Here is a 26,399-nt window from a genome sequence, read left to right on the forward strand (position 1 = left end):
TTAGGTCATTTATTTTGGGCTAGTAATCAAGTACGAATCAAGTTTCGTAAGGTCAAATTCATTCAATTCTATTGTCAATAAGCTTGTTAAGTTAAAACAAAGATTATTACACATTATTGTTGTAAGGTCAGGCTAAATTTAGGTTATGTGATGTCGTATAGAGTACTTTTGTGTTCAAATCCAATTTTCTAGGTCTAAATAATGTTAACAAAATAATTTTACAAACTCGAAAATTATTGGTGATTATTCCCTACTATTTAGCCAAGGCAATAAGGTAATAATAACTGATCTTATTACTCTACCAAGTGCTTTGAGAGTCAGGTTCATCTGTTCAAGAAGATGCATGACAAATTGAAAAATACAGAATATCCTATAATGCTACTATGTTTACCCTTTAACATATTCCCTTTGTTACAATGACCTATATAAAACACATGCATCTTGGTGAAGAATCAATGAATAGGCCATCCTCGGGCAAGCCCCAGTGGCCGGGCTATCACCTGCCTATCCCAGCACCCCTCAAATAAGAAAAAGAAGAGCTAAAAAAAAAATCTGATTTCAAGGAAAAAAAAAAAAGGGCAAAATTAAATGTTTGTCTCATGCGTCGTGCTTACACCTTTTGTTTACCCTTTCGTATCTTCTCCAGCTCCTCTTCTGCAGTTTTCAACTGTAGTTTTAACTCAGTTATCCTCAGTTCCAATTCTTCAACACTTCCCTTTTTTATTTTAGGTTCGTATGGTAAGAGGAAATGTCGAGAAAATGACCTCAACGCTTGTAAGCCAGTGACCTATATACAAAAATCAATCAAGTTTTTACAATCAAGGTAATCGACAATGTAATAACTTTAACATGTAAAAACTAATTGCCATGTTTTCCTGATCCCTCCTAATTAAAGATATGACACAGTTCAACAAAAATACTTTTTATATTAGGCGGGTCATTTCATATTGCCCCATCACTTATTGTTGCATACTTGAAAATTTTATAACAAATCATTACCAAGTTAGGAACCTAAAACAGTACAAAGTATATTCTTTGTAATATATATGGGACTCCTAATGCCAAATGGAGGGAGGAGTTATTATCACATCGACTTAAGAGAAAAAAGTTACGCTGACTGAACTTAAGGTAGAGACTAGTTTCAGCTGGACCTACCTCTTCTGGCATCAACGGCAGTTTTGTAATGTGGAAGTCTTCATACAACATGTAGAATTGATCAATATATCTCTCTTGCATTCGCATTCTTGCTTTCAGCAGCTTAGAATCAACAACTATAATCACCAAATTTCAAATGGAGTTAAGCCAATTATCTCAAGTTGCAGAATAAACAAAACCTGATATGTATAGATACAAGAAATAGTACCTTCGTCATCAAATAGAACTTGATTGATGATGATATTGTGAGTATCAATCTCAAACTTTGCAAGTTCCTGCACCAATCTCTCAGTTTCATACAGTGATAAGAACTCAGGAATGCAGACACAAACAAAGGTTGTCATATCCTGCAAAATGAGTGTCAAAAAAATCAAGATAAGCAATAAATTTAAGAATAGGATGAATTTCACAGAAACATCGTTTATAAAAATTTAAAAGCAGGATGAATGCCACTTGTAATAAAGGAAAGCATATTATATCATAACCAACATTATAAAGACAGGTGATTATGTTAACCAATATGGCTTCAAACATTACAACAAAAACTTAAAGCAAAATTCAAGAATGGAAAGAAGATTTTAAACTACAACTGATATAATGTTCTACTGTTTTTAAATTCTCCTAGTGGACCAAAAGTTAGTCAATTGGCAATTTTGTTCCCTGGTTAGTCTGGATTAATTCACAGTTAAAGCTTCTACAAAAAGTCCCACGCAATATAAATTACCAGCGAGATGTCAATAAGAGTAGGGCAACAGGAGCAAACAGACTTACTGGATCCCTGAACTGCTGGTTAACTTGTTCAATTACTTCTTTCATGCCTTCAAGCCTGCCAAGAATTGCATCTTCACCAAAGTCATCTTCAACACCAAAGAGACGAGTCATCTAGCATGAAAATTCACAACAAAACAATTACTTGTGAATAAGGTCTAGTAGCTAGACATCAAGGATCAATGTACTGCATCATTGAAGATCAGTAACCCCTTCCCCCCAACAAAAGAATGTCATAGGAGGCTTGCAATAGCACAGGCCAAGATCTTTATTCAAGTATTCATGCATCACAGGAAATCATTCAGCCATACCTGACTTAATAAGCCCCCAAATTTGTTCTTTAAGGTCATCATTTTTGCCAACCCCTTTTCTAATGTGGAAGGAAATTGCAATAGACGAAGAGTGTGTCCTGTGGGAGCTGTATCAAACACTATGACAGAGTAATCCATGGTTTGAACTAATCTGCAATAACACAGTCAATAATTAGCAAGGGAAATGTCTTGCACAATAAAGCTACCAGAAAAAGGAATTATGAACTGCAATCAAAGCAGATATAATCACTCATCCTTGTACAATGGAGGATGTGCTAAAAGAAAAATGTCTCTTAGCTAGTACTCAATTTTTTGAGAACTGAACTAAAAACTGTGATATATCTGAACAAAGATCACTAATTTGAAATTTCACCCATTTGGCTAAAATGCCTAGCAAGCCAATCATTACTCATACCATTTACCCGCTATGCCCAGGTAAAGATATGGAATCACTTTCTCTATTACAAAAGACACTACAATTGGTTTTCTGATTGGATCCATGAATTTTGTTTTAATTGATTTTCTTTCATAAATGCTTATACACCAGATAGCCCAGTCATTTTTGAATAGTCTAGGATATCATCTTTTTTAAAGAGATGGGATTATTATACATGAAAGCAGCTTTCTAATCCATGATATTAACATCAAAATATGTAAACAAACAGGAAAAGGCACTGCCAACTCCAATTAGATTTCACCTTTTTAGAAAAATTGTCTTTTCATGCTAGCGCCTAGGAGGAAGGGTCAGTTTGAGTGAAGTATCTTTAATCCATAGCAGTGTAATGAATGTCTTAAAGGCTAGATAAAACCTCTCATCTTCACCGACTACGAGCAACAGCACAGAAATGGCTCAATGGCAAGTCAGATCACAAGTGCTAACACAATACCAATGGTGTGACTGAATCCTTGGCTCTCTATGAGCATTCTACACTGCATTTAGAGGTTCAGTGAGAACCCAAGTAATTTGGAAGTAGGCCAAGCACAAATTAGAAATTCAATTGGCGCCCTTGCGGTAACTGACAGCATGTAAACACACCATCCCCCCACCCCCCGCCCCAAAAAATAAAATTATTATCTGAAAAGAACCATGTTCTTTAAATTTTTCTTTACTACAAACAAAATGACAATAACTATACACTGAAAAAAGACCTAGCACAAACGTGAGAGTAGGACAAAATCCTGAGTCCAGTGGTAGACAGAATACTCACTTCAGCATTTCTGCAAAACTCATGGCTTCATCGATTCCAGGAATTGCATTTGCTAGCTCAGATACAAAGTTATCTTGCCCATCAGCAGAAAGATCATCATTCTCTACAGACGGATCCACTTCCTACAGGTAAATGTATGTTGACAACATCAAATTTAAGCAATATACTATAGTATAAGGGAAAGCAAAAATTACAAACAAATATACATCATTTTTCAAAATTAAAGGTCAAATTGATCAATTATTTTGCTTTTTATCATGCATATTAAAACATCAAAATTGTCTCCTCCTTTATGCCTCTTTTCTCATATACATATACCATCATCCCCTTAGGCTATTCTTTTCAGAGATCATAATTTAGTTTCAGCTATTCAACATGCATCACGACATTACTTACAGTAATCCTTTGGTTATATGTGTGATCTTTTTTTCATTTTTTCATTTTCGTTTTCCTCTTTTTTCTTTCAAATGCATCATTATAGACCTCTAGTTTAGAAAGTACAATGACTCCATCCAACTTACTTACCCACAATTTTTCTAAAAAACAATAATTTTACATAATTTACTCATTTATTTTAAAACAAATAAAATTTCAAGGCACCCACATTCTTTAATGGCATCTACATATGATTATCTCACAAACAATTGGCCTGTACCTGTAAGAATTTTTACCAAAAAAAAAATAAATTGAATTCCATGTGTCTGAAATACCATTCTTTTAAACATCCGAAATGTGACATGAGCACTTGCAAACTCTAAAATTACTTCTACAAAAGCAGAGGACACTCTCAGACAGTACATCAGATATGTAACAGCTTTTGAGCATTGGGCAAATACGAGGTTTTGTGTTTTGTGATCAGGCAGTATACAGACAACCCTCCCAACACTCTCAACCTCACACCCTTTAATCCACTTCTTCTGTACTACAAACTTCTTCCCTTAACCAAGTAAATTTCCTTCCTTTTAGTAAGCTAGTGAAATCATATCAGGTTGAAGTCAATGGCTCAACAAGAAAAGAAACCATTTAGTCCCCATTCAAAATAAAAACAAAGAAAACTTCCAACTTGCAATTTTATAGCAAGTGAAATTTTACATGAAAAGGGTGGAAACAACAACTGAAAATACCATCATTTAGAAGACGGTTGATGTCAGCTAGTTTAGATTGTACAGTTTTGGGGGCAATATCTAAGACCTGGGACAGAATACCATCTACAATTGCTGAAAACCAATCAACTAAAATAATCCCAAAAACATGCAATCTCACCCTAATTAAACAAACACAATTTCATTCCTCAACAACTGATGATCTCTCTACTTCATCAAATATCATATTGCATTTTAACCATCACTCCAAAAAAAATCAAAAAATCATTTCAGTTCCCTTAAATTCATATCAAATTACACCCCAAAAAATCCCCATTTTGTAAATTGGCAAATTAAGAACACCCCACAAAATAAAATCAATCAAAGAGCAAGGAAATTACCATGGCAAAGAGATTGGGGAAGCCATTAACAAGAGTAGGAGTCTTGGTAAAACGCTGTTGAAAAGCATCGCTAAGATTGTGGGCAGGATCAGTGGAGATGATAAGAACAGAAGGTCGAACACTTGCAAGAAGAATGGCAAGGATTGAGCTACAAGTTGTCTTCCCAACACCACCTTTGCCTCCTACAAATACCCATTTCAGGCTTTCTTGGTCTAGAATGTTCTGCAATGTTCCTTCTGGCATTTCCTGGGTTGTTTCTTGATCTGACGCCATTGATGAAAGATCCAAGCTTTCTCTCTCCTCAATTTATGGGGTTGATTTTTCTGGGTTAGATTTGAAATAAGAAGAAATACAGGAAATTGATGGGTTTTTTGGAAACGATATTGCTGAATCGTGAATTTGCTTGTTTTTATGGATATTTGCAATAAAATTACCTTTTCTCCCCTCAGTTGTTTCTTCTTTGGTTCTTCCTGGATTTATTTTCTTACTTTTTTTTTTTTTTTTTTTGTAATACTTTACTTCCTTAGATTTCCACTATTTCATTCGGGGTGAATCTAAGGTGCAATGTGGGAATGAGAAATTCTTATATGCGTATTTAAAAATTAATAGTATTTAATTTAATTTACTTTAATCGGTTTTAAATAATTACTATTCTGTATAATTTTTTTTTGAGAGGTTGTGTATAAGTTTAAGCGACTTTAAATAGTTAAATTTTTTTTAATGAAAAAGTGACTTCATAATAATCAAGGTAGTTACGTCAATCTAACGAACTGTCACAAAAATAGAGGGGAAAAGAGTGAAATATGAGATGGATATTGCAGTTCTTGAGTATTTAAACCCATATTATAACTTTTGTATCATGAATTTTGTTACCAATGGGATAAGAAATGCTCTCATTTTCACCCAATTCTCGCAAACTTGTATAAAACACCCTCCTGGCCTCCTCAACATCTTGTTCAATAAGCTTTTTGCTAGTTTGTTATGGAGCAAATGACAATTGTTTGATGAACAATTTAAATTTGAAAAAGACTCCTCATTATATAGAAATTTAGAAAAGAAATAAACTTCTGATGAGGTGAAAAAAAAAAAAAAATCTCTTAGCATGAGTCACATATTGTGTCATACTCTGAAGATAAACTTTTTATTCATTAATACATACGAGTATTACATAGTACATATTGTATATTTGTTACTGAGAATAGTGTAAAATTAAAGGCACATATGATTAAGGATTAATATGGCCTGAGAGCACACTGAGCAGCAATATGACCCCACAATCTTCTGCGTGGCCCTTTCATGCGACCAAAAGAGTTCTTTTTCAGCCTATGAAAGGATATCATGTAATTTTACACCCGAATGTAGGATAGATATTATCAATACTTTTAGCATATGCTGGCTTGGAGTATACAACAATCAGATCTAATCCACATGTTAAGCCTCCCGCAGAATGACAATAACCTGCATTGCTGAAGAATTCTGCTGGTTGATTCATTAGCACAGTGCTTCCCGGAGAATATCAATTGTGAGTTCCTGAGTGCAGAGTGTTGCCTTACACCTTGCTGTCATGACTAAATAAGCAAGTACAGAAGTATTTTCAACAGTCTGTAAGTGTCCATTGCTGACACATTTAGTTGAGGCAATGAGGAGCAGGAAACATATGTTAAAAAGGAATATAGCCGGCATTTGGAAAGCTTGTCACGGGCTTTTACTCCCTAATTATCGATGACCCTATCAGCTGTACAATTTCCTTGCAAACATGAGGAGGTTAAACTTTCTTTTGGGACTCAGTACATAGAATTATATGTGAAGCAGGTAGCTATGATTGAGGAGATGCAAATCAGAAGAGAAGGAAAGAGAGTAAGATTCAAAAGCTTGCTTTCACCCCATAACCCAGCCAGAGTTATCGTACCATCAGCAACTACTCGAGCTAGGGTCCCTGCTTCTGTAGAAAGCAGTCCACCATTGTAGGTCCCACGAGCTAACCTCGATGACATAACTCGAGACAAAAGTGATAGATTGACACCTGCAAGCATTTATCAAGTACTTTAACGAATGAAGTAAATAGAGCTATGGCAATCTATAGACACATAATATACACAATGCAAGAGAAAAACAGTACTATGCATATAGCTAGTTGATTAGAGAGATTTAGAGGGCTGAGAAAAAATTGCTATTTGCACTATTCTGACTTCCCTAATCACATTTTCATCAAATTTTCCAAGGAAAAATGTGGATGAAATGCAGGAAAAAAAGGGGGGGGGGGAACATTAAGGAAAATAAGAACTACCTTCGAGTACTTCAGCAGATACAAATGTGAGGATTGCTGAGATGACATACTGTGGAACTGTATAAGGTATTCCAACCTTGAAGCTTAGGACAATGCCTATGCAAACAATGATCTCGGATGTCAACAAAACTTGCCTGCATCAAGTAGTCCACATGAATCACTTTAGAGCAGTAGTACATAAGTATATCACCCTTGAATATCAAGGGATCACAATGCTTTGAGTAATTGATATAGAAGATTTATCAGATATGATTGTGCCATGTGGCTATTATTTATACCCTTATGTAATAATGTACTCAAGAAAGTGTGACACGAGCTTACCAAATTACAAGCATACTTTTTAGTCTTTGCCATTATAGTAAATTAGTCAAACTTTGAAAAGTCTCAAGGAGAATATCACAACAGGCACTCGAGAGTTGGAAGTAAGAACACAGCGTAAAAAGAATGAACTTAAAAGACAATTTGATACTCTCTACTCATATTATGCAACTGATTTTAACTTTGTAGGAATTACTGAATTTCGTCCAGTCAAACTAGCAAAACAGCTAGGTCCATATATCTTGACGTGATTCCTAATCATAATCAAGGGACAGGACAGCCACCAGTGAGCTGAGGAAGAAATAACAATTAACATTGTAGGTTTCAGTTGATGTTTACCTTTCCTCAAACATATTGCTGATGTAGTTTCCAACTAGAACATTGACTGGGAGAACTGTTAGCCCAAGACATGCAAGAAAAAGTGCCACATATTGGGTAGACCACATAAAGTAGTATCCTGTTATGATGCTTGATTCTGCTAGTAGTATCTCCATTGCATATTTGAGCATGAAATAAATCAGTAGTTGAGCCTGATAATAGGCAAAAGGACAATAGTTTAGAAATCTGTCATTGCAACCAAAGAATAGAACTACTAGAGAAACTATTAAGGCAGCATACAAATTCCAGCTGATTTGTTTAGCCACACAAACAGTTATTTATTAATAATAATTTTATAAATAATCATCCATTCATATTTCCTTAAAGAGTTGCTTCATTAAGTAGTGAAGAAAACAATATGGAAAGAGGAAGAACCACAGATAATCTTTCACTTACTGAATATACCTATGCGTAAAATAACAGTATACATAATGCTATGAGACTGTCCTATAGACAAAATCTATGCAACACAGCTTGAAAGATGTTGTTTTAACTCTGTCCGTCTTAAGATCCATCCTTGGGGATACAAGCCCTGGTATATTGGTAATGACTCCAAGGGCCGTATAGTTTTACACTATTGGTAAGGTATTGTCCTAAGCTTATGCATGAGTAACTATTCCTTGATAGTTAAAAAAAGAGGGAAACCAATTTACAAAAATAAATAAACTGAACTCCGATCCATACCTTGACTGAAGGTGTCAGTAGTCTATAAGCTGCTACAATTGAGGTAGCAGGTTTATGGCTTTCATCAGAATCTTCATCACATTGGTCAAAGTCTTGACCTTCTTCGTCATCATCATCCTGTAGTTTTTCCTCTGAGCTTTTAAGCAATGGTTGCTCCAAACCATTCTCCATTGCGTTATGTGTCCTGTTTCCTTTTGTATCATACCAGGTACAGAGAATTAGACAATAGCAAGACAAAAAGAGATACTGAACACATAAACAATATGACACGAGGCAAAATAAAACCTTCCTCTAATAGGTCAGTAAAAGAGGGTTTATAAGATTGGTTTTTTTTAGGACAGCTTGCACTTGGTAATCAGACAGTATATTTAGTTATTCACACTTATCCAAGGTACTTTAACGTGCAAAAATGTTTTGATTTTCTATATTATACTTGTAAAATAAAGAAAAGAAAGAGTTATGATTTTCACATATGAGCCTCTAAGGTTGCTAGAGAGCTCAAGGTATTCCACTACAACTCATTCTCAGAAATTCGGGATGTCAAAATTAGCATCCTAGACTTTGCACTGTTTTTTCCCCTATCCAGAATAAGTCCCCTGTACATGCATGACTTAAGACTTTCCTCAATCATAGAGCTAAAAAGGATAATACAGCTTGTGGTTTAGTTGGCAAAAATGCGTACCAACCTTCAGTTTTCACATACTAGTATACTACCATGAGATAGCTAAGGGATTCAAGGAGGATATATTTGAGTTTCCAATATTTTCCATCAAAGTCTTCTTGGTCTTTTTTGTTCCTTAAGTATCTCATCCCATACAGTAGGTACAGAGGCAAAACATAAGCAGTGATTAAGTAAAAAAAAATATGCAGCAACAGGCTATTCATAGTAGCAATGGATCCATTACTTACCACGATTCGATTCCTGAGGTACAATGTTGCATTCAGGCTGGGGAGGTTCTTTAAATGATATGCAAAGACACAATAGGTAAACAAGCCATGCCAGCGCCATAAACCATCCAGGTAAAGTGTCATCATTGAATGTTAGTTTGAACAATTTGAATTTGGCTTGGAATAAACAAGCAAGAGCAGGACCACAAGCCATTCCAAGTGCACTGGCAGTAACAAAACCTGCAGATGCCTTCATTCGTAATTTTGGTGGCACACAATCACTAATGTAACGCCTATTTACAGCCCTAGCAGAACCCAACCTGAATTAATGACATCCGAATTCCAAGAATGAGATCCCTTTCAAAATCAAAGCAATGTATATATGTAATAAAGAGGTTTTAAACAAGTTGAACTAGATTTTAGTGTATGACCTACTGAAATGCAAAAGGTTCGACTTGCAAACGTCACAGTCTCCATCCAATACCAACAGAGAGCTAGATTCAATTAATACCTAGAAGATTAGCATGAAGAGTTTCCATTGAGAAATTTAGGCATCTAAATTTCTTCCATAGTTCCATTAGGTTCCCTATTTCTGTTGTTTACGTTATAAAGCTCAAACCCCCTTAGTTTCCTGGCCCTTGTTTCATTTTCATCCTAAATATGCATGAACTCACTAAGTGGCTCAAACCAAGGACAGTTATTTTGTTTAAAAAGAGCACCAAAATTCTCAAAGAGCAAAGCTACCTAGGACATGATGAATAATATAAAAACATGTATCTGAGGAAACATGGATCTTAAGTAAAAGAAAAACAGGTGTATAGAATTTTCTACAAGTATTAAAAATACAAAATGATAGTAAAGGTTAAAATTTATTACCCACAGAAGACACGGCCAATGAGAAGTATTGATATGGAGTCAAGGTCATATGCCAGTGCATACAGGACATTTCCAACAAGGAGAAGAACACTGCTAAACACAAGGGGTTTCTTATATGATTTATTTGACCATGCACTGAGGTAGACAGAAGAGAACATTTGGGCAACAGCCATTGATCCAATCACTGCCCCACAAACAGTTGCTGCAGCACCAAGGCTTAGAGAATAACTATCGGCTGTGGGGACAATAATGTATGTATTGACCATGTATAGGAATGTGTTCATCAAGTTTAACATAAGGGACATTAAATCAAATGCCTGATCATCAACATCATCCTGAGATGGGCTTGGTAGATCTTCTTGCATTATCATAGCATGTTTCCCCATGAAATTAAGGAAATTTGTTGAATTTGTCAGCCTATCTACAGCTGCTCGAATGGAAGTCACAACAGGATCCTGCAAACAATACACTATTATAGTCAAGAAATGCCACATTGCATCTCTGTTCAGAAAATTTTAGAGAAGGTTCAGCTGATAAATTATGTTTCTCCTTGAAGAACTAAGATATGAGAATATCTGGTAATTTAGCATGATATGAAGCAGCAGCACTAATAATACGAAGTAATTGTATAAGTGAGACCTGGAGATGAAGAATTGGTTGGTCATATATTGATACATAGCTTCCTTCGTTGTCCTGAAGATCTGCAAGATTGCGGGATATGGCTCCCACAACAGCCCCAAAACCCTGCATGTTCAGCAAAATAGAAGGTTACTAGTGAAACAACATCAAGGGAGCGCATGATTTCCCTTCAGTCTCAGAAAGTCAATCTTGTAATGGTATCACAAGAAGGAAATGATAATCATGATTCTTGATAAGTCATCAAATCTGCTCATCATAAGCATACTCCCAAGTCCATGATACAAATTTCTATAAGACGCCAGTAATCCCTCTGAGAATAAGAAGTACATGTGAATTTAGATATATTATCCACCAAATTTCAAGATCGAGATCACAAAAGTATCAACTATCAAGGATCCTTCATGCCTTAAATTGCAATGTGAAAACAAATACAAGCAAAAATGAAGCCAATTAAGAAAGGCCAAGTGCAATTTGTCATTTTATGAGCAGAACTCAGGGTATTACCACATGCTTGAATATTTGTTGCAGCTGTGAATAAGGATGATTAGCTCGAGTTTTGACATAATAATTGGTGAAGCCATAGCCCAAGCGTTTATCAAATTTTTTTAAGATCTTCCGCAAACCTATAGCATTCATTTCAACAAAGAAGAGAAGCCTCAACAGGTCTTGTCCCACAGCACGATATGCTTCACGTACTTCAGACACATCAAGAATGGTTCCCTGCTGAAATGCAGTATCTTGCTGTTCCCTGAGAGCAGACAACCTCTTTGCAAGTAGCCCTTGTTGCTCTAGCATGAACAAGACAATCTTCTCAAGCTGTTTACATGTAAGGGAATATCAACATTAAGCACTTGACCTCCTCAAGCCAAACAATGACCAAAAAGTTCATCAAGATTCCAAAAGTATAATGTAATTCCAGTGTTAAGGCAGCGTAAGATGCAACAGAAGCATATTTGCAGCTTCACCCATAAAGCAAAGGAAATAACAAGCAAATGGCCTCTGAGTGATTAAAGATATATCTTGGCCTCTTCTAGGCATGGGCTTTATGCAAGCGAATTAAGCATTAGACGAGATCACTATAATATATCATCATTAAGCATGTAAGCCATGTTTTACAACCAGCTTCACATATAATAATTTCATATAATAACCCATTCTTTCTATTTCTTGAAAGCATTAATAAAGTGCTTTGTTTAGTTTCTCATAATGTAACAACTTCAGTTGTCAGAATAAGTCTCATACATCATCTGCATTAATTTGATCAAGTAGTAGGCCTAGAAAGGTACGATCAGAAGTTCAATACTGTCCATGCCAGCCCAAACCCAAAAGTATGATCAGAAGTTCAGAACAAACCATCCAGATAAAGGGTCTCTATACTAAAGTGTGCAACAAACAATATATCTGTTTGTAATACCTGATTATCCAGCATAAACGAAAAATCCTTCAGAACAAGAAGATGATCACCCGAGCCATTCTCAATTTGTCGAGAATATTGATTGACCTTCTTCTTTAGAAACTTGTAGTTAATATAGTACCTTAATGTAAACAAGAATAAAAACAAAAAATAAGTCCAGTAACTACCATAGAGGCTTAAATCAACTGTGTAACCGCGACAAGGTACAGGAAACTGTAAGCCGGAAGGAAAGCATATAACACATGTTTTTTGCAAGGAAACCACTAGAATATATCTTCTGTTATCACCCACCACAAATGTCTACGTCTAAATTTCTCAGTACAACGACCGACTCGTTCAATATGCAATAATTTCCATTAACCCAACCACCAGATTGATTTTTTTCACCCCACCTTACAACAATCACAAAACATGAATTCAGCATGCTACATAAATAACAACCCCACCCCCTCCAAAATTAACTTTTTTAATAATGGCTATTGTTCTTACTTTTTAGTCAATTAATCTAATAGAACATAACAAAATCACATATATTACAGTATAAACATAAAATTAAAATACACATTAATCTAACTATTAAGCAAAATATGAATAAAAAATTACCCCTGCCATTCTTCAATTTGAGTTTCTTTTAGCTTTTTCCCAAAGGCCACCATCCTGGGAAGCTTATTACACTACCATGAAAAAAAAAAAAAAAAAAAAAAAAAACATCATAAGTTAATAAAATGCAGAAAATCTAATTTATTCATATTTACTTCTTATATAACTACAAACAATTTTATTCCCATTACAAATATATATTACCGGATTTACCAGCTACCAAAGGGGAAGAGATTGTTATATACACCCGGGTATACCATACAGCCACGAGTATTTTGTTAACTAACCTTGCATTAGTTGGGTGTACGGTGCACCCCGAATGTATAAAACAAATTCCACCAAACGGGCCGTGAAGACCGAAAAGGCGAAAACTATGTTCATTAATTCAAATACCATTCATCTCTACTAAGACTACTATGTATGATATTTCCATTACTGTAATACTTCTAAATAAGTGATCACCATTGATAAATACAGAGTTATAATCTGACACTGTTTTTTTTTTTTTCTTGTTTTTTTAAGGACACAAAAATCCAAAACAAAAATAAAGTTTGTTTGCATTTTGTGATTCTGACAAGCGGTGTTCATTTCACGTAAATACACACAATATCTGATTTCATTTCATCCATTAAATTTCATAATCAAACAAAAATAACCCTAGAATAATACCAACATTTGTTCAAACATTTTTAAATAAAAATATTACGAAAATGCATTATTTTCCATTTTTCCATTAATAAAAATAAAACATGAAACTATTCATGAATTAAATTTTAAAAAAATTCAAAATAAGAGAAAAAGAGAACCTTAAAGCGGCAGAAAAATCAAGGATGTTGTAGAGCAGTATACTGAAATTTAGGATAATTTGGACATTTTTTGAAAGAAATTAAGCAAGAAAGAGTGATTAAATTAGGGAGTAATTAAGCTAAATGAGGAATAATAATGGTTGAGGTTGAGGAGAGAGAAAAATGAGTATGGCTGGAGAAGAAGGAAGGAAAGAGAGTGAGTGAGTGAGTGAGTGAGTGAGTGAGTGATTTTGAGGGAAGTGCTCGCGCCTATTAACGTTTGTTGTTGTACTCTGCTTCCTTTCTTACGAACTATTTATTTAAACCCGATTTTAATTTTATTTTTTTATTGAAAATCTAATTTTTATATTTTGATAAGGTTAGGGAGAATTAGAAAACATATACTTCCTCCATTTTTTTTTTGTTGTTACACTTTTATTTTCACGGTCTCTTAAATGATTTTTTAAAAGAATAAAGATAGAGAAAAAAATAAAAAAAAGTATTTGCTGTAAAAGTTAAAGTTTTATGTATACTCGGGAGTAAGCTATATCAATTTTTTTAATTTTTTTTCATTTGATGATTAAATGAGTAATAACCACCCTCATTCAACATCGCATTAAGCAAAACATATCTTGGAAGTATTATATACTTGGGGAGTTAGGGTATATATAACAACCTTTGCGTATTTTCGAGTAGGAGCTTGACACAAATTAACTCAAATCGGGTTAGCGAACTGGATTTTTTAGGTGTGAAGAGAAGAATGATGGAATTTCCACCCCTACTCTCCAAAAGTGTTGCTATTAAGGATTAATTTCACATGCTCTAAATTGTATTCCGTAAGATACAGTAGTTATCATTCGTACTTTGCACTTATTCATTACGGAGTACTTGATGTTTTCATGTTTTGTGATAGTAATTGGTTGTGCAGTCTTTGTCAAAAAAAAAATTAAAATAAGAATTCGGTCCTGTTTTGATTTATGGAACTGATTGGAGCTAAGTTGAAGTGAACTGTTTATATGAGAGAATGAAATTAGAAACTGAGCTGGACTGAAATTAAGTTGAAGAAAACAATATATTATTACTATCCCATGTTATTTAGAAAAATATATGCTCATTTTTTATTGATATAAAAAAGGTTTTGATGCTCTTAGTGTGAGCTAATAAAGTCTTGATATGCTCTCCTATTAAATATATATATATATACATATATATATATATATATATATATAAAATAAAATAAAATTTTAAAAGTGGCAAGTTGCATCAATCTTTATTTAATGTCTATGTGTCACCATCACCAAAGTGGTACATGGCACTTTCGTAATAACGATTTGGATAATTGGTCTTGATTGTGGTAGTAACGGTACGTACCCTATTTCGATCAATTTCTTGATTAAATAGCCCAAATCTTAACACGGTACAGAGTATGTAAGAACAAATATAATTATGTAGACTCTTTATTAAAATTTGATGTTTTTTTTCATTCAAAATATTTTCTATATTCCATTACTTTTAAATATTAAGAAATTAAAGATAATGAATCAAAGATGTATATTAAAATATGTAATAAAAAGGCTAGTGACTATATATTAAAATTACATATGCTATGTATGAATAAAAATAGAGAGTATCATTTTGGGATTACTTTTATAGTTTTATCCAACTATATAACTTTTTTTTTTAAATGGTGCTCTTATGATGGTGCCCTTCTAACTTTTTGAAAAAAAAATAATGGTGCCCTAAATTTTTTAAATATACGTAGTATTAACTTTTTTGAATGTATTGATTTGCTCCTATAACCCACGAGAATTGTGAAATGGAAAGGCAAAGCAAAAAGAAGGACTAATCTCTTCTCTCTCTCTCTTTATTTTTTTTTATTTATTATTTTTTTTTTTTTTTGAGGAAAATTATATTTAACATTTACTTCGTGCTATATTTTCATTTTTCAATTAGAGTTTACGTGATAAAATATACAAGTATATGTATATTTAGTATCTTACTTCCCAAATTAAGTAATTTTTTTTTTTTTTTTTTTTTTTTTTTGTTTTTTAGGGGAAGAGTATAATACTACTTAATGTGAGGAATTAGCACAACGTGATAAATAATAACAGAAAAATAGCAATTGGATTTTGACAATATGGTTTTGTCGATTCATCTTCAATTGATAATTTTTTATAGGTATAAGAGTTGTTATAAATGTCTAGAATATCTCGATTTACAACCTGCATTTTTCTAATTGTACGTAGTATACTAATTTTACTAAAATTAGATATGGTTTTGCTTACGAAATAAAGATAGGGGGATTTGACATTGTAACATCATTATATGTGTGAATTTTGTTGGCATCAACCACTGGTAAGTTGTTAATTTTTTTTTTTCTTCTTCTCTCTTGTTGTTTACTCGATCGAGTACTCTCCATTTGTATAACGTAAAAAGTTTTGTTAATTAGTCATTAAACACCATATCACTTGGTTGCGTAAATTCAGAGTACCCGCGACCATGACTTCACAGACAACTCGGTCAATTTATATACTACAAGTTTATAATACACTCGTCGTATACAAGCATATGCTACTTAATATGCTCGTACTATTTTAAACATGTAAAACATATGTCCACACATATTCTCACTCGAATTTTCATTAATTCCATGTTAGGTAATTTTGTTGTATTCCCCGTTAAAAGACACTAAACAATCGTTTTCTAGCTAATTGCTAAGCTTGTCAATCACTCAATCGGATTAGTTAATAATATGTAATAGTAGTATGTAAAATAAGTAATAAGATATGATGGATCTAAGGAAGCCAAGAGATTCGTGACATGGACCACCAGAATCTAACAGCATATTCGGGTTAGATCCTTTATACGTGGCTTATTTTCATGGCTCAGACTCCAGACTCCAAGGGATCCCCTTTGCCTATGTTCATGGTTGTTAATTGTTATTGCCTCGTGATTGTTTTAGGGTCACTCTTTATGTTTAGGGCATCATAATATTCTTAGAATCCTAGTTTACTATTCCAACAGCATATACTGTTTAGGGTAATCACCGTCGCGGCAAATCGTCCTCAAGTAAATTAATTAGGTCGTATTATGTTCACGTTATAACTTTTACTTTAAAATAAGTTCAATAACGTAGTTACAGTGTTCCACCAAATATAAGTTATGATAATTAGAGTTATCTAATTAAGCTCAATTACAACTAAAATAATAAGTTCAAGTTAGTTCAAATAAGCCCATATAAAGTACATAGAAGTTTTTTTTTTTTTTTTTTTTTTGACAACAGGTACATAGAAGTTATGTTTTAAAGAACACTCCTATTTTTGGCCTTATTTTGTGTGGCTATAAAGACCACTCCTATTTTTGGCCTTTTGTTGCCTACTCAGTAAACAAATTAAATCTTTTGTTGCCTACTCAATAAACATTCCTAATTGTTTAGATTTTAACTCATAACTCTAACCTAGTTACCGAGTTACTCGACAAAAAATGCACTTAGATAAAAAAATTATTTAAATTTATAATTCCTTTAAATAAAAGAACAGAGAAAAAGTAATTACAACATTTCAAATGTTGTAATTAACAACTTAAGTTAATTATAAAAGCTTGAAATATTGTAATTAACAACTTAGTTAATTATAAAAGCTTGACATCAATTAAATATGAAGAATAAAGAGAGCACTTACATAATTTAAATAAATTTTGCAAGATGAATTTAGATATTAATAAAACTCGTAAACCTCCAGTCGACTCAGCTACGTAGAAAGATGACCTTTGGTGACTTGAAAAGCCTTTTAAATGTGACTAAGGCCTTTATGTAAGAGAATCACCAAGCCACTAACTAAAACACAAGGCTACTACCCTCACAAATGAGGAAAATGACACTAGATACTTTGTTCTTAAACTTGCTATGTTTTGTTGAATACAGTAAACCACATCATAAATAAATACAAACAAGGCATGCATGCATGCATGCATATGGTTTTAATATATTCTCATGGATTTTATTCTTATTTTTTAGCCAGTTGCCACACAATGAGGTGTTTTTTGTGTCACAATGTGGACACTTTATCCTTATATTGTTTGGAAGAACATTTTTCAGTTATTTCAAAGTAGTACAAGGGGTGAATTCATGAGATTCGATTAATATATGTGGACACTTTAAAGATTGTGAAGGACTATTTGCTCTTGTATCATGTTTAGTTTAGGATTAAAGATCTGTTTTGTGTTTGGATGTATAAAATCTCCCGTGAAGACAAATATGAGAGTCGTCAAGAATATTGCAAGACAGCTAGTCATGTCATAATTTTAAATTATTCGTATAACACGTACTATTCAATGTTTTCATTTTCTAGATGTAACTTAATAAAAGGAGACGTGCATGATTAGAATCGTCAAAATAATATTGAGATTCACATACACAAAGTCACATTATTTGTTTAAAGTACATTATGAACAAAATTATTAGTCTCAGACAAAAAGAGTGCTCGAAGAAACTTGAATGATTTACACATACTAGACATAAAAAAACAAATGCTATATTATATAAAATGTTGTTTGAATTATCATCTCTTTAATACTTCCAAGGTTTTGACATATTTACACTTGAATTAATTCATAAAATCAAAAAGAAGAAAATAAACATAGTAATTTATGTTGTAACTTAGCTTAAAAAAAACTGTCATTTTCTTCATCTCCCCCACAAATAATATCCTTCATCAGATCATAATATAAAATGACAACTAATGAAAAAAAAAATTAAAGATTTTATCCTTAAAAAAAGAAGACCATAAAATCATCCAAAAGAGCAGTTATTTGTACTATTATTTGATATCTGCTTTTTGAATATTTTAATAGCTTCGAATGACCAAAATTAGCATATATTTATAATACATAAAGTATTAAGACTAGAATAGACCCGTTCTACAATAACTTATTGTAGATCCAACCTTCTGGTATACCATACGAATGTGATTATATCATATGAAATGTGATTATATTATTACAAAAGTGATTATATCATCTTGAAACTATTATGTAAATGTATCACTCAAAAAGTGAATTTATCATTATAAAAAGTATCAAATAGTAAATTACATCATTCAAAAGATGATTTTTAAATTTTATCATCCTAAAAATAATTATATAATCTCATTAAATGGTTTAATATGAGATCAAAATATGACTCACAAAAAGATAATTATATCATCCAGAATATGATTATATTATTTGAAAGTGTCAAATTTTGGGTCTACAATAATTTATTGTAGACTGGGTCCATACAAGACCAATTATACATAAAGTGCGCAACCCACATCAGGAAAGATCATCATCCACTACTTTTAACTTGCCAATTTCATGCATATCCACATTATTCTTTTAATCAAAGTCTTAATCTTAATTATATCAGGTTTACAAAACTAATCAACTCAACTGTTCTATTGTTTTTTTGTCACTTTATGTTAAATCTATATATTACATGTATGAGATGGTGAAATTTAATTAGATTCTAATTATGTCTTATAAAATGGAGCACTTGGATTAATGTCGAATTAGAAGCCGACAAATCGGCTAATTACTTTACTTCCTCCTACCTAATAGTAGATAACTAGATATTTAGTGTGTGTTTAGTGTGATAACGAAATTAACCTTTATAAATGTAAACCTTTTCACCTTAAAAAGTTGGGTAACAAGAGTATATGCTCTTCATATACCCTGTAAGATTCTCCTTAATGATCAATTAAATATAGACTTCCATTTGACAATGTTTGATTACACAACAACAAAAAGTAATTAACGGGTGTTATTGAAAGTGAGATATCCAATTACAAGGTTATTAAACCCTCTGATAAAATGTTTATGGCTAGACCAAGCGAAGCAACTTTTTACTCGATGTGTAATTATTTTTATTGTCCAATATACTACTCTCTTTGTTTCTAAATGTTTTTCGATTTTATTGATAAGTGGAGTAGTTACATAGTTCAAAATCGTACAGTACTCCATAATGAATGAGAATTTACCATAACTTGTGATTAGTTTCACTAGAATTCCCCTTGCTTAAGAATCTCCCTCCATTCCGTATATCCCAAAATAGTATACCAACAGACTAGTTTTGCGACAAATGGAGTACAATTTACAGGGTAATAGACACTAATCACTTTCTAACTGACATAGTTTTGGACAAGATATGTTTTATGGGTGCTGTCCTGCGTGTCCAGTATACACCATCTTTCTAACAGCTGAGTGTTTTTAAGACTTTTTTTGGGTCAAGTATATGATATCATAGGTTAATCAAAGCCAATTCATGGTATTTACTTTCAATATATATCCACACAACACAATGCATTTCCAACTATCTTTCTAAGACTCCTCATCGATCTCAGATAGATCTGTAGTATGTCGATATGCAGGACTACGAAGTAAGGAAGTATGGAGTACTCCGAAAGAGTAGCAAGAACCTGGTTCAATGATAAAAAATGTAACCATAGATTTGATTGTTTTGCCACAAATATAGAGATCAGAAGGATTTATGATTGGCAAACTGAAGTGGTAATCAAAATTTTGTATCTCGATTACAGGTTAATAGCCCCGAATTACTTTGGGGCATTCATTGACAACGCATATCCAAAAATTTAATCACTAATGTTACAACCATCAATCTATGATACAAAAACATCCAACATAAAGTGATAAAACTTAGAAAATGATAATTGATCTAAACTTGTCCAAGTTTGACAACTGCAATAGAGAAGCTGGAATTATTACCTACCTCGATCGTGCAAATAATAACTTATGAAGCTTAAGATACAGACTGCAATTTCTTAGATGCACCAGTTTCTGCCTTGTCTTGGAAGAAGTCCTGAAGAGCATACATTTTCACAGGGCTAGATTTCAAGCTCTTAATTGCCTCTGCTGTCACTAGAGCACCAGCAACAGTTGTTACGATTGGAACCTTGTAAGCTAGAGCCATTCTCCTCAGAGCACGCCCATCAATCTGATCAAGATCATCACCTGAGCTAGTAATCACCATCAAATTGATCTGCCCATTTGCAACCATATCCCCAGCATGAGGTCTCCCTTCATGCATCTTCAAAACTCGCTCAACTGGTATGCCTTCTAATTCCAAAATACGAGCTGTTCCTGAAGTAGCGATAAGGTTGAACCCAAGGTCTAAAAAGCCACGGGCGATAGCTGGAAGGTGAGATTTCGTCAAATCATTCAAACTCAGGAACACTGTGCCAGAAAATGGCAGTTTCTGTCCGGCAGCAATTTGGGCCAAAGCAAAGGAGAGCGAGAAGTCATAGGCAATACCCATAACTTCACCAGTACTTCGCATCTCAGGGCCCAACAACACGTCACAACCAGAGAACTTCTCAAATGGGAGGACTGCTTCCTTCACAGACACATGTTTTGGGATAAACTCTTTGGTGAAATTGAGATCTTCAAGAGACATCCCAGACATGACCAAACAAGCATATTTAGCTAAGGGGTGGCCAATTGCCTTGGATACAAATGGGACCGTACGTGATGCACGGGGGTTAGCCTCGAGCAAGAAAACGTCCCCTGATGTTGTGATGGCATATTGACAATTCATGAGGCCACAAACATTCAATCTCTTTGCCAATTTCATTGTCCAAGTCCTAATGGTCTCCAAGCACGAAGATGAAATAGTTTTGGTGGGGAGAAAACAAGCTGAATCACCAGAATGCACCCCAGCTTGCTCGATGTGCTCCATAATCCCACCAATTACCACATTACCATATGAATCAGCTAAACAGTCGACATCTATTTCAACTGCATCAATGAGATACTTGTCAATGAGAACAGGTCGCTCTGGATCCACCTCAACAGCATTTTCAAGATAAGTCATCAATTTTTCGTCATTATATACTATTTCCATAGCCCTACCCCCAAGGACGTAGGAAGGCCTCACAACAACAGGGTAACCAATATCAGCTGTAATTTTGAGAGCATCAGCTTCACTCTTTGCAATACCCCCCTTCGGCTGCTCAATCTTCAACTCATCTAAAATAGCGTTGAACCTTTTTCTATCTTCCGCTGCATCAATGTCATCGGGCGATGTTCCCCAAATACGAACTAGGCCTGCCCCACTAGCACTTTTAAGCTTGTTCTCATCCAAATATTGTTGAATAGGTAGTGCAAGTTTCAAGGGAGTTTGACCACCAAACTGCACAATAATGCCATCAGGTCGTTCAAGGTCAATGATGTTGAGAACATCTTCGACTGTAAGAGGTTCAAAATACAGTCGGTCACTTGTGTCATAATCTGTGGATACAGTCTCAGGGTTTGAGTTCATCATGATGGTCTCATACCCAGCATTCTGCAAGAGAAACGAAAACAAGTTAACCACTAAACCATTTAATACAAAGATGTAAAACCACTATTTCAAGAAATTTGACAGAAGAATGAGAGCCTAAAAAAAAAGTAATTATTTTTTTAATAAAATCAATGTTAGCACTTAAAAGAGTCAACAGTGTATAGGACCAATGGTTGTTAGTTAAAAGGCATTATTATATCACGAGAATTAGAATTAATTATGCTAACACGAGTATAAAGCTTTTTAATAAGAGGGATACTTGGCACAAATGTCAGCGAAGGAATATTTACTTTTTAGTGTACATGTATGATATGGTGCTGAAAAAATAATATTCCATACCAAGAGGTATGCTGAATGCTTTTCAAACATGTAAAAACGCGGGAAAAATATTGCCATCATTCATTTTAATAATTCAAAACTTTCCAAATAAATCATTGACTAACAAGGAGTATTTTATTATTACAACAAAACCATTGACTAATATCATCACAATGGGCAGCACAAAGCACATGCTAACCAATATCTTTAACATTAAAGGCACAGTTCTTTTTTCTTGCATGTCCCAAAAGGGAAAAAAAAAACAATTAAACAAATTATTGAACAGGTAATTTAGGTTTTGAGTTTTGACACAATTACAAAATGTAAACATAAAGGACTAGACAAAGCACCATTTGTTTCCAACAATTCTCAAGCATCCGAAGGTTATTACAGAATAATTTGCAATATATAATGTCCAAAAGTATGCAAACACCACATACAAGCAATACAATAAATAAACAAATAAAGATGTCACAAGCTACATTAGCAGAAAGTTTTAGCTCAACTACAAACCTGAAGGGCAAATGAAGTATGGCAGCAGCAGTAGTCAAATTCAATTCCTTGGCCTATACGATTTGGCCCACCACCAAGGATCAACACCTTTTTCTTTTGAGTAGTAGATGATTCACACTCAAAATCATAAGACGAATACATGTATGGAGTATTAGCCTCAAATTCAGCAGCACATGTATCAACTCGCTTATAAGCTGGGGTAACACCAAATGACAACCTTGTAGAACGGACCTCTTTCTCTGTCGATTTAGTTGCAAAGGCAATTTGTTTGTCACTAAAACCTCTTTTCTTTATCTCATAGAAGTCATCCTTTGTGAGGTCAGACAGTTTTTGAGATAGAAGATATTGCTCAGTATCAACTAATTCTTTGAGTTGTGTGAGAAACCATTTATCTACAAAACTCAGTTCATGAATTTCATCAATTTTCATGCCTTTCTTCATCACAGCATAGATAGCATGGATGCGATCAGGGTTTGGAACACGGAGGTTGTATTTCAGCTGCTCCCAATCCCAATCCAACTCCTTTATCTTGCCACATCCCCACCCTGAGTAGCCAAGTTCAAGAGATCTCACTGCCTTTTGGAAAGACTCCTGGAATGTGCGACCTAAGGCCATGGCCTCACCAACAGACTTCATCTGAGTGGTGAGAATTGGCTGAGAACCAGGGAATTTCTCAAATGCAAATCGAGGAATCTGCACGAGTGTATAACATGAAAATAAAATGAGATGTGTAAATCCACTGGTACTAACCATGACAGTAATAAGAAAGAGATATTGATAAAATTTATATGAGCAACACACAGATAATAAAATGCTATGCAAACAGATCAGCTACAGGACACTAACTCTAAAATTTCTGCTTATCCAGCAACTCCTAGAAGTTGCAGTCATGTCTAGCAGATGTCTAGCTATATTTAGCATTTCCCAAGTGGTCAAGGGTGCCTCCAAATTCATAGTGAGAATACATTTGAGCTCTACAACAAAACTTCCAAAAGTTCTTTCGGCAGCATATTAGAGGCTAGATCATTCAGTGATCACTGCTTCCATTTATGGACATAACAGCTACCAGAGAAGAGTAACAACAATTTCACAATGGATTTTTTAAAGTGAAAATCATTAACTTATGTATAATGTATAATGTACATCTCTTATGTCTTGCATCTAAACATAAATAATAAATCATCTTCCTCTCAAATGAGGAGCCTTAACAATATCTCTTTTCCTTCACCTAGGCACCTAGCAGCCAACATTCACTACCTACAGCATACTACAGGTATTTTATAAGCCAATATTCCACAAAGCAACTAACTTACCAGAAAGTCAGAAATACCTAATTACACTATATTCAGATATCCAGGAGAAAGGGGAGAGGGGGTTGTGCAGAAATTGTAAAAGACTAACAGAACCAATAGAATAATACTGACCTTTGTCACCACATAATCAATAGAAGGCTCAAAACTAGCAGGAGTTTTTCTTGTAATGTCATTTGGAATCTGATCCAGAGAATAACCAACTGACAACTTGGCAGCCATCTTTGCAATCGGAAAACCAGTAGCTTTAGAAGCAAGTGCAGATGACCTTGACACCCTAGGATTCATCTCAATAACCATTACTTCCCCATCAGCAGGATTAACCGCAAACTGAACATTTGAACCACCACATTCAACTCCAATCTCTCTAATAATAGCAATAGAGTAATCCCTAAACCTTTGGTACTCCTTATCAGTCAAGGTCTGAGCAGGAGCAACCGTAATCGAATCACCAGTATGCACTCCCATAGGATCAATATTCTCAATTGAACAAATAATAACCACATTGTCAGCCAAATCCCTCATAACCTCTAACTCATACTCTTTCCACCCCAACAATGACTTCTCCACCAACACCTGAGAGGTCAAGCTAGCAGCCAAACCCGACTTACAAATCGTCTCAAACTCCTCCCTATTATAAGCAATCCCTCCTCCGGTCCCTCCCAATGTAAACGCAGGCCGAATAATCAAGGGAAACTCCCCAATCTCACTAGCAATCTGAAAACACTCATCAACAGTATTCCCAATCCCAGAAGGCGGTGTCTTTACACCGATATTCTTCATAGCCTCCCTAAACAACTCCCTATCCTCAGCCTTCTTAATAGCATCTAATTTCGCCCCGATTAACTCAACCCCATACCTATCTAAAGCCCCATTTTCAGCCAATGCAACAGCCAAATTCAAAGCAGTTTGTCCCCCCATAGTAGGAAGCAATGCATCAGGCCTTTCTTTCTCCAAAATTTGTTCAACTAAATCAGGGGTTAATGGGGTAATATAAGTTCTATCAGCCAAATCAGGATCAGTCATAATAGTAGCAGGGTTAGAATTTACCAGAACAACTTCATACCCTTCTTCCTTCAACGCCTTACAAGCTTGAGTACCCGAGTAATCGAATTCACAAGCTTGTCCAATCACAATTGGGCCAGCACCCAGAATCATAATCTTCTTCAAATCAGTTCTTTTCCCAGTTTTCTGCACAACTTTTTGTGGGGTTTTATTAGCACCATTTTCTGCTTGACCCTTGATAGTTGAAGAAGTTGCCCGTGTCCTGAAACTCCATGGCCGTGCGAGGCGCAAGTTTAGGGAAGAAGAGAGGGTGTTCTTGGAGTGGAAAAGGGTGGAGTGGGAAGAAATTGATTTGGGTAAAGAGGGATTTCTGGGTTTAGGGAGTGAAGGTGATATGAAATTTTCAGGAATTTGATGAATACAGTAAGTCATTATTGGAGATGATGAAATGAATTGAATTGAGGAGGAGAGAGAAAATGGGGTTTAAGAGTATTGATGGAGTGAGTGAGGGAAGAAGGAGGCCGTTGGTGAAGAGAGAGGAAGAGGGTTTTGAGAGAAAAGCAGGGTTTTTGAGGTGGTCTTACTGAGGCAACTGACCAAGATGAAAATGTTAAGGTTAAATTTTGGGAAAACTCACTCACACATTCAATCAATCACTTCACACTTGCTGATGCGGCCCTTCCTAAATATTACGAGTATGTGCGTCATACCGACATTGTGGCATAATTGATTATGTAAACAAGATTTGATTTAAGTTGAGTTACATCATTTAGGGTTTAATCTAATCAATTATCCATTAAAATTGTGATATTCGACTCATGAGATGCCGGTTTTATATAATTTTTAAAAGATAAAATTTTAAATTCCATCCATTGTCCCATTCTCTTATTTCTATTTTTTTTTTCTTATATTTGTACACCTTTTTATTTATAACCAAATAACATTAAAATCTTAACCAAATAAGTAACCCCTAAATGAGTAATTTCTGACCTGCCGAGTAACCTTATTTGACTGATTGATTTCTGACCAAGTAACCTCATCCACACGTAAAACTTTGTGATTTTTTTTTAGTTAGTGTAAAATTTCAATTGATGCATTAAATAAAAAAATTAAATAAAGTGAAACAG

General features: G+C 34.3%; 3 protein-coding genes across 4 annotated transcripts; all 3 read right to left on the reverse strand.

Annotated features, from left to right (window-relative positions):
• Nucleotides 1–256: 256 nt before the first annotated feature.
• On the reverse strand, nt 257–5,445 carry LOC110714602 (ATPase ASNA1 homolog). The gene is made up of 7 exons (XM_021893148.1): nt 4,926–5,445; nt 3,443–3,564; nt 2,235–2,385; nt 1,927–2,037; nt 1,364–1,502; nt 1,156–1,271; nt 257–787 (listed from the first exon to the last, which is right to left on the reverse strand). The coding sequence occupies exons 1-7, from the start codon at nt 5,196–5,198 to the stop codon at nt 611–613; spliced, it is 1,089 nt and encodes a 362-aa protein (XP_021748840.1). The 5' UTR covers nt 5,199–5,445; the 3' UTR covers nt 257–610.
• A 353-nt stretch (nt 5,446–5,798) lies between these two features.
• Nucleotides 5,799–14,538, reverse strand: LOC110714601 (SPX domain-containing membrane protein At4g22990-like). Of its 2 annotated transcripts, none has more exons than XM_021893145.1 (11): nt 13,816–14,538; nt 13,013–13,083; nt 12,410–12,530; nt 11,500–11,811; nt 10,996–11,100; nt 10,357–10,811; nt 9,502–9,800; nt 8,593–8,792; nt 7,870–8,060; nt 7,213–7,346; nt 5,799–6,948 (listed from the first exon to the last, which is right to left on the reverse strand). In XM_021893145.1, exons 2-11 carry the CDS (start codon nt 13,063–13,065, stop codon nt 6,710–6,712), a joined length of 2,109 nt encoding a protein of 702 aa, XP_021748837.1. In that variant the 5' UTR covers nt 13,066–13,083; nt 13,816–14,538; the 3' UTR covers nt 5,799–6,709. The 2 variants fall into 2 exon arrangements, with proteins under 2 accessions (XP_021748837.1, XP_021748838.1); XM_021893146.1 differs by having other exon boundaries at nt 5,802–6,948; nt 8,593–8,783; nt 13,816–14,534.
• Nucleotides 14,539–20,314: 5,776 nt separating this feature from the next.
• Nucleotides 20,315–25,891, reverse strand: LOC110713923 (carbamoyl-phosphate synthase large chain, chloroplastic-like). Its single transcript, XM_021892372.1, has 3 exons — nt 24,382–25,891; nt 22,958–23,650; nt 20,315–22,129 (listed from the first exon to the last, which is right to left on the reverse strand). The coding sequence occupies exons 1-3, from the start codon at nt 25,702–25,704 to the stop codon at nt 20,588–20,590; spliced, it is 3,558 nt and encodes a 1,185-aa protein (XP_021748064.1). The 5' UTR covers nt 25,705–25,891; the 3' UTR covers nt 20,315–20,587.
• Between the last annotated feature and the right edge of the window lie 508 nt (nt 25,892–26,399).

The sequence above is a fragment of the Chenopodium quinoa genome, unplaced genomic scaffold (genome assembly GCF_001683475.1).
Source record: "Chenopodium quinoa cultivar QQ74 unplaced genomic scaffold, ASM168347v1, whole genome shotgun sequence".
In the NCBI taxonomy this organism is placed as follows: Eukaryota; Viridiplantae; Streptophyta; class Magnoliopsida; order Caryophyllales; family Amaranthaceae; genus Chenopodium; species Chenopodium quinoa.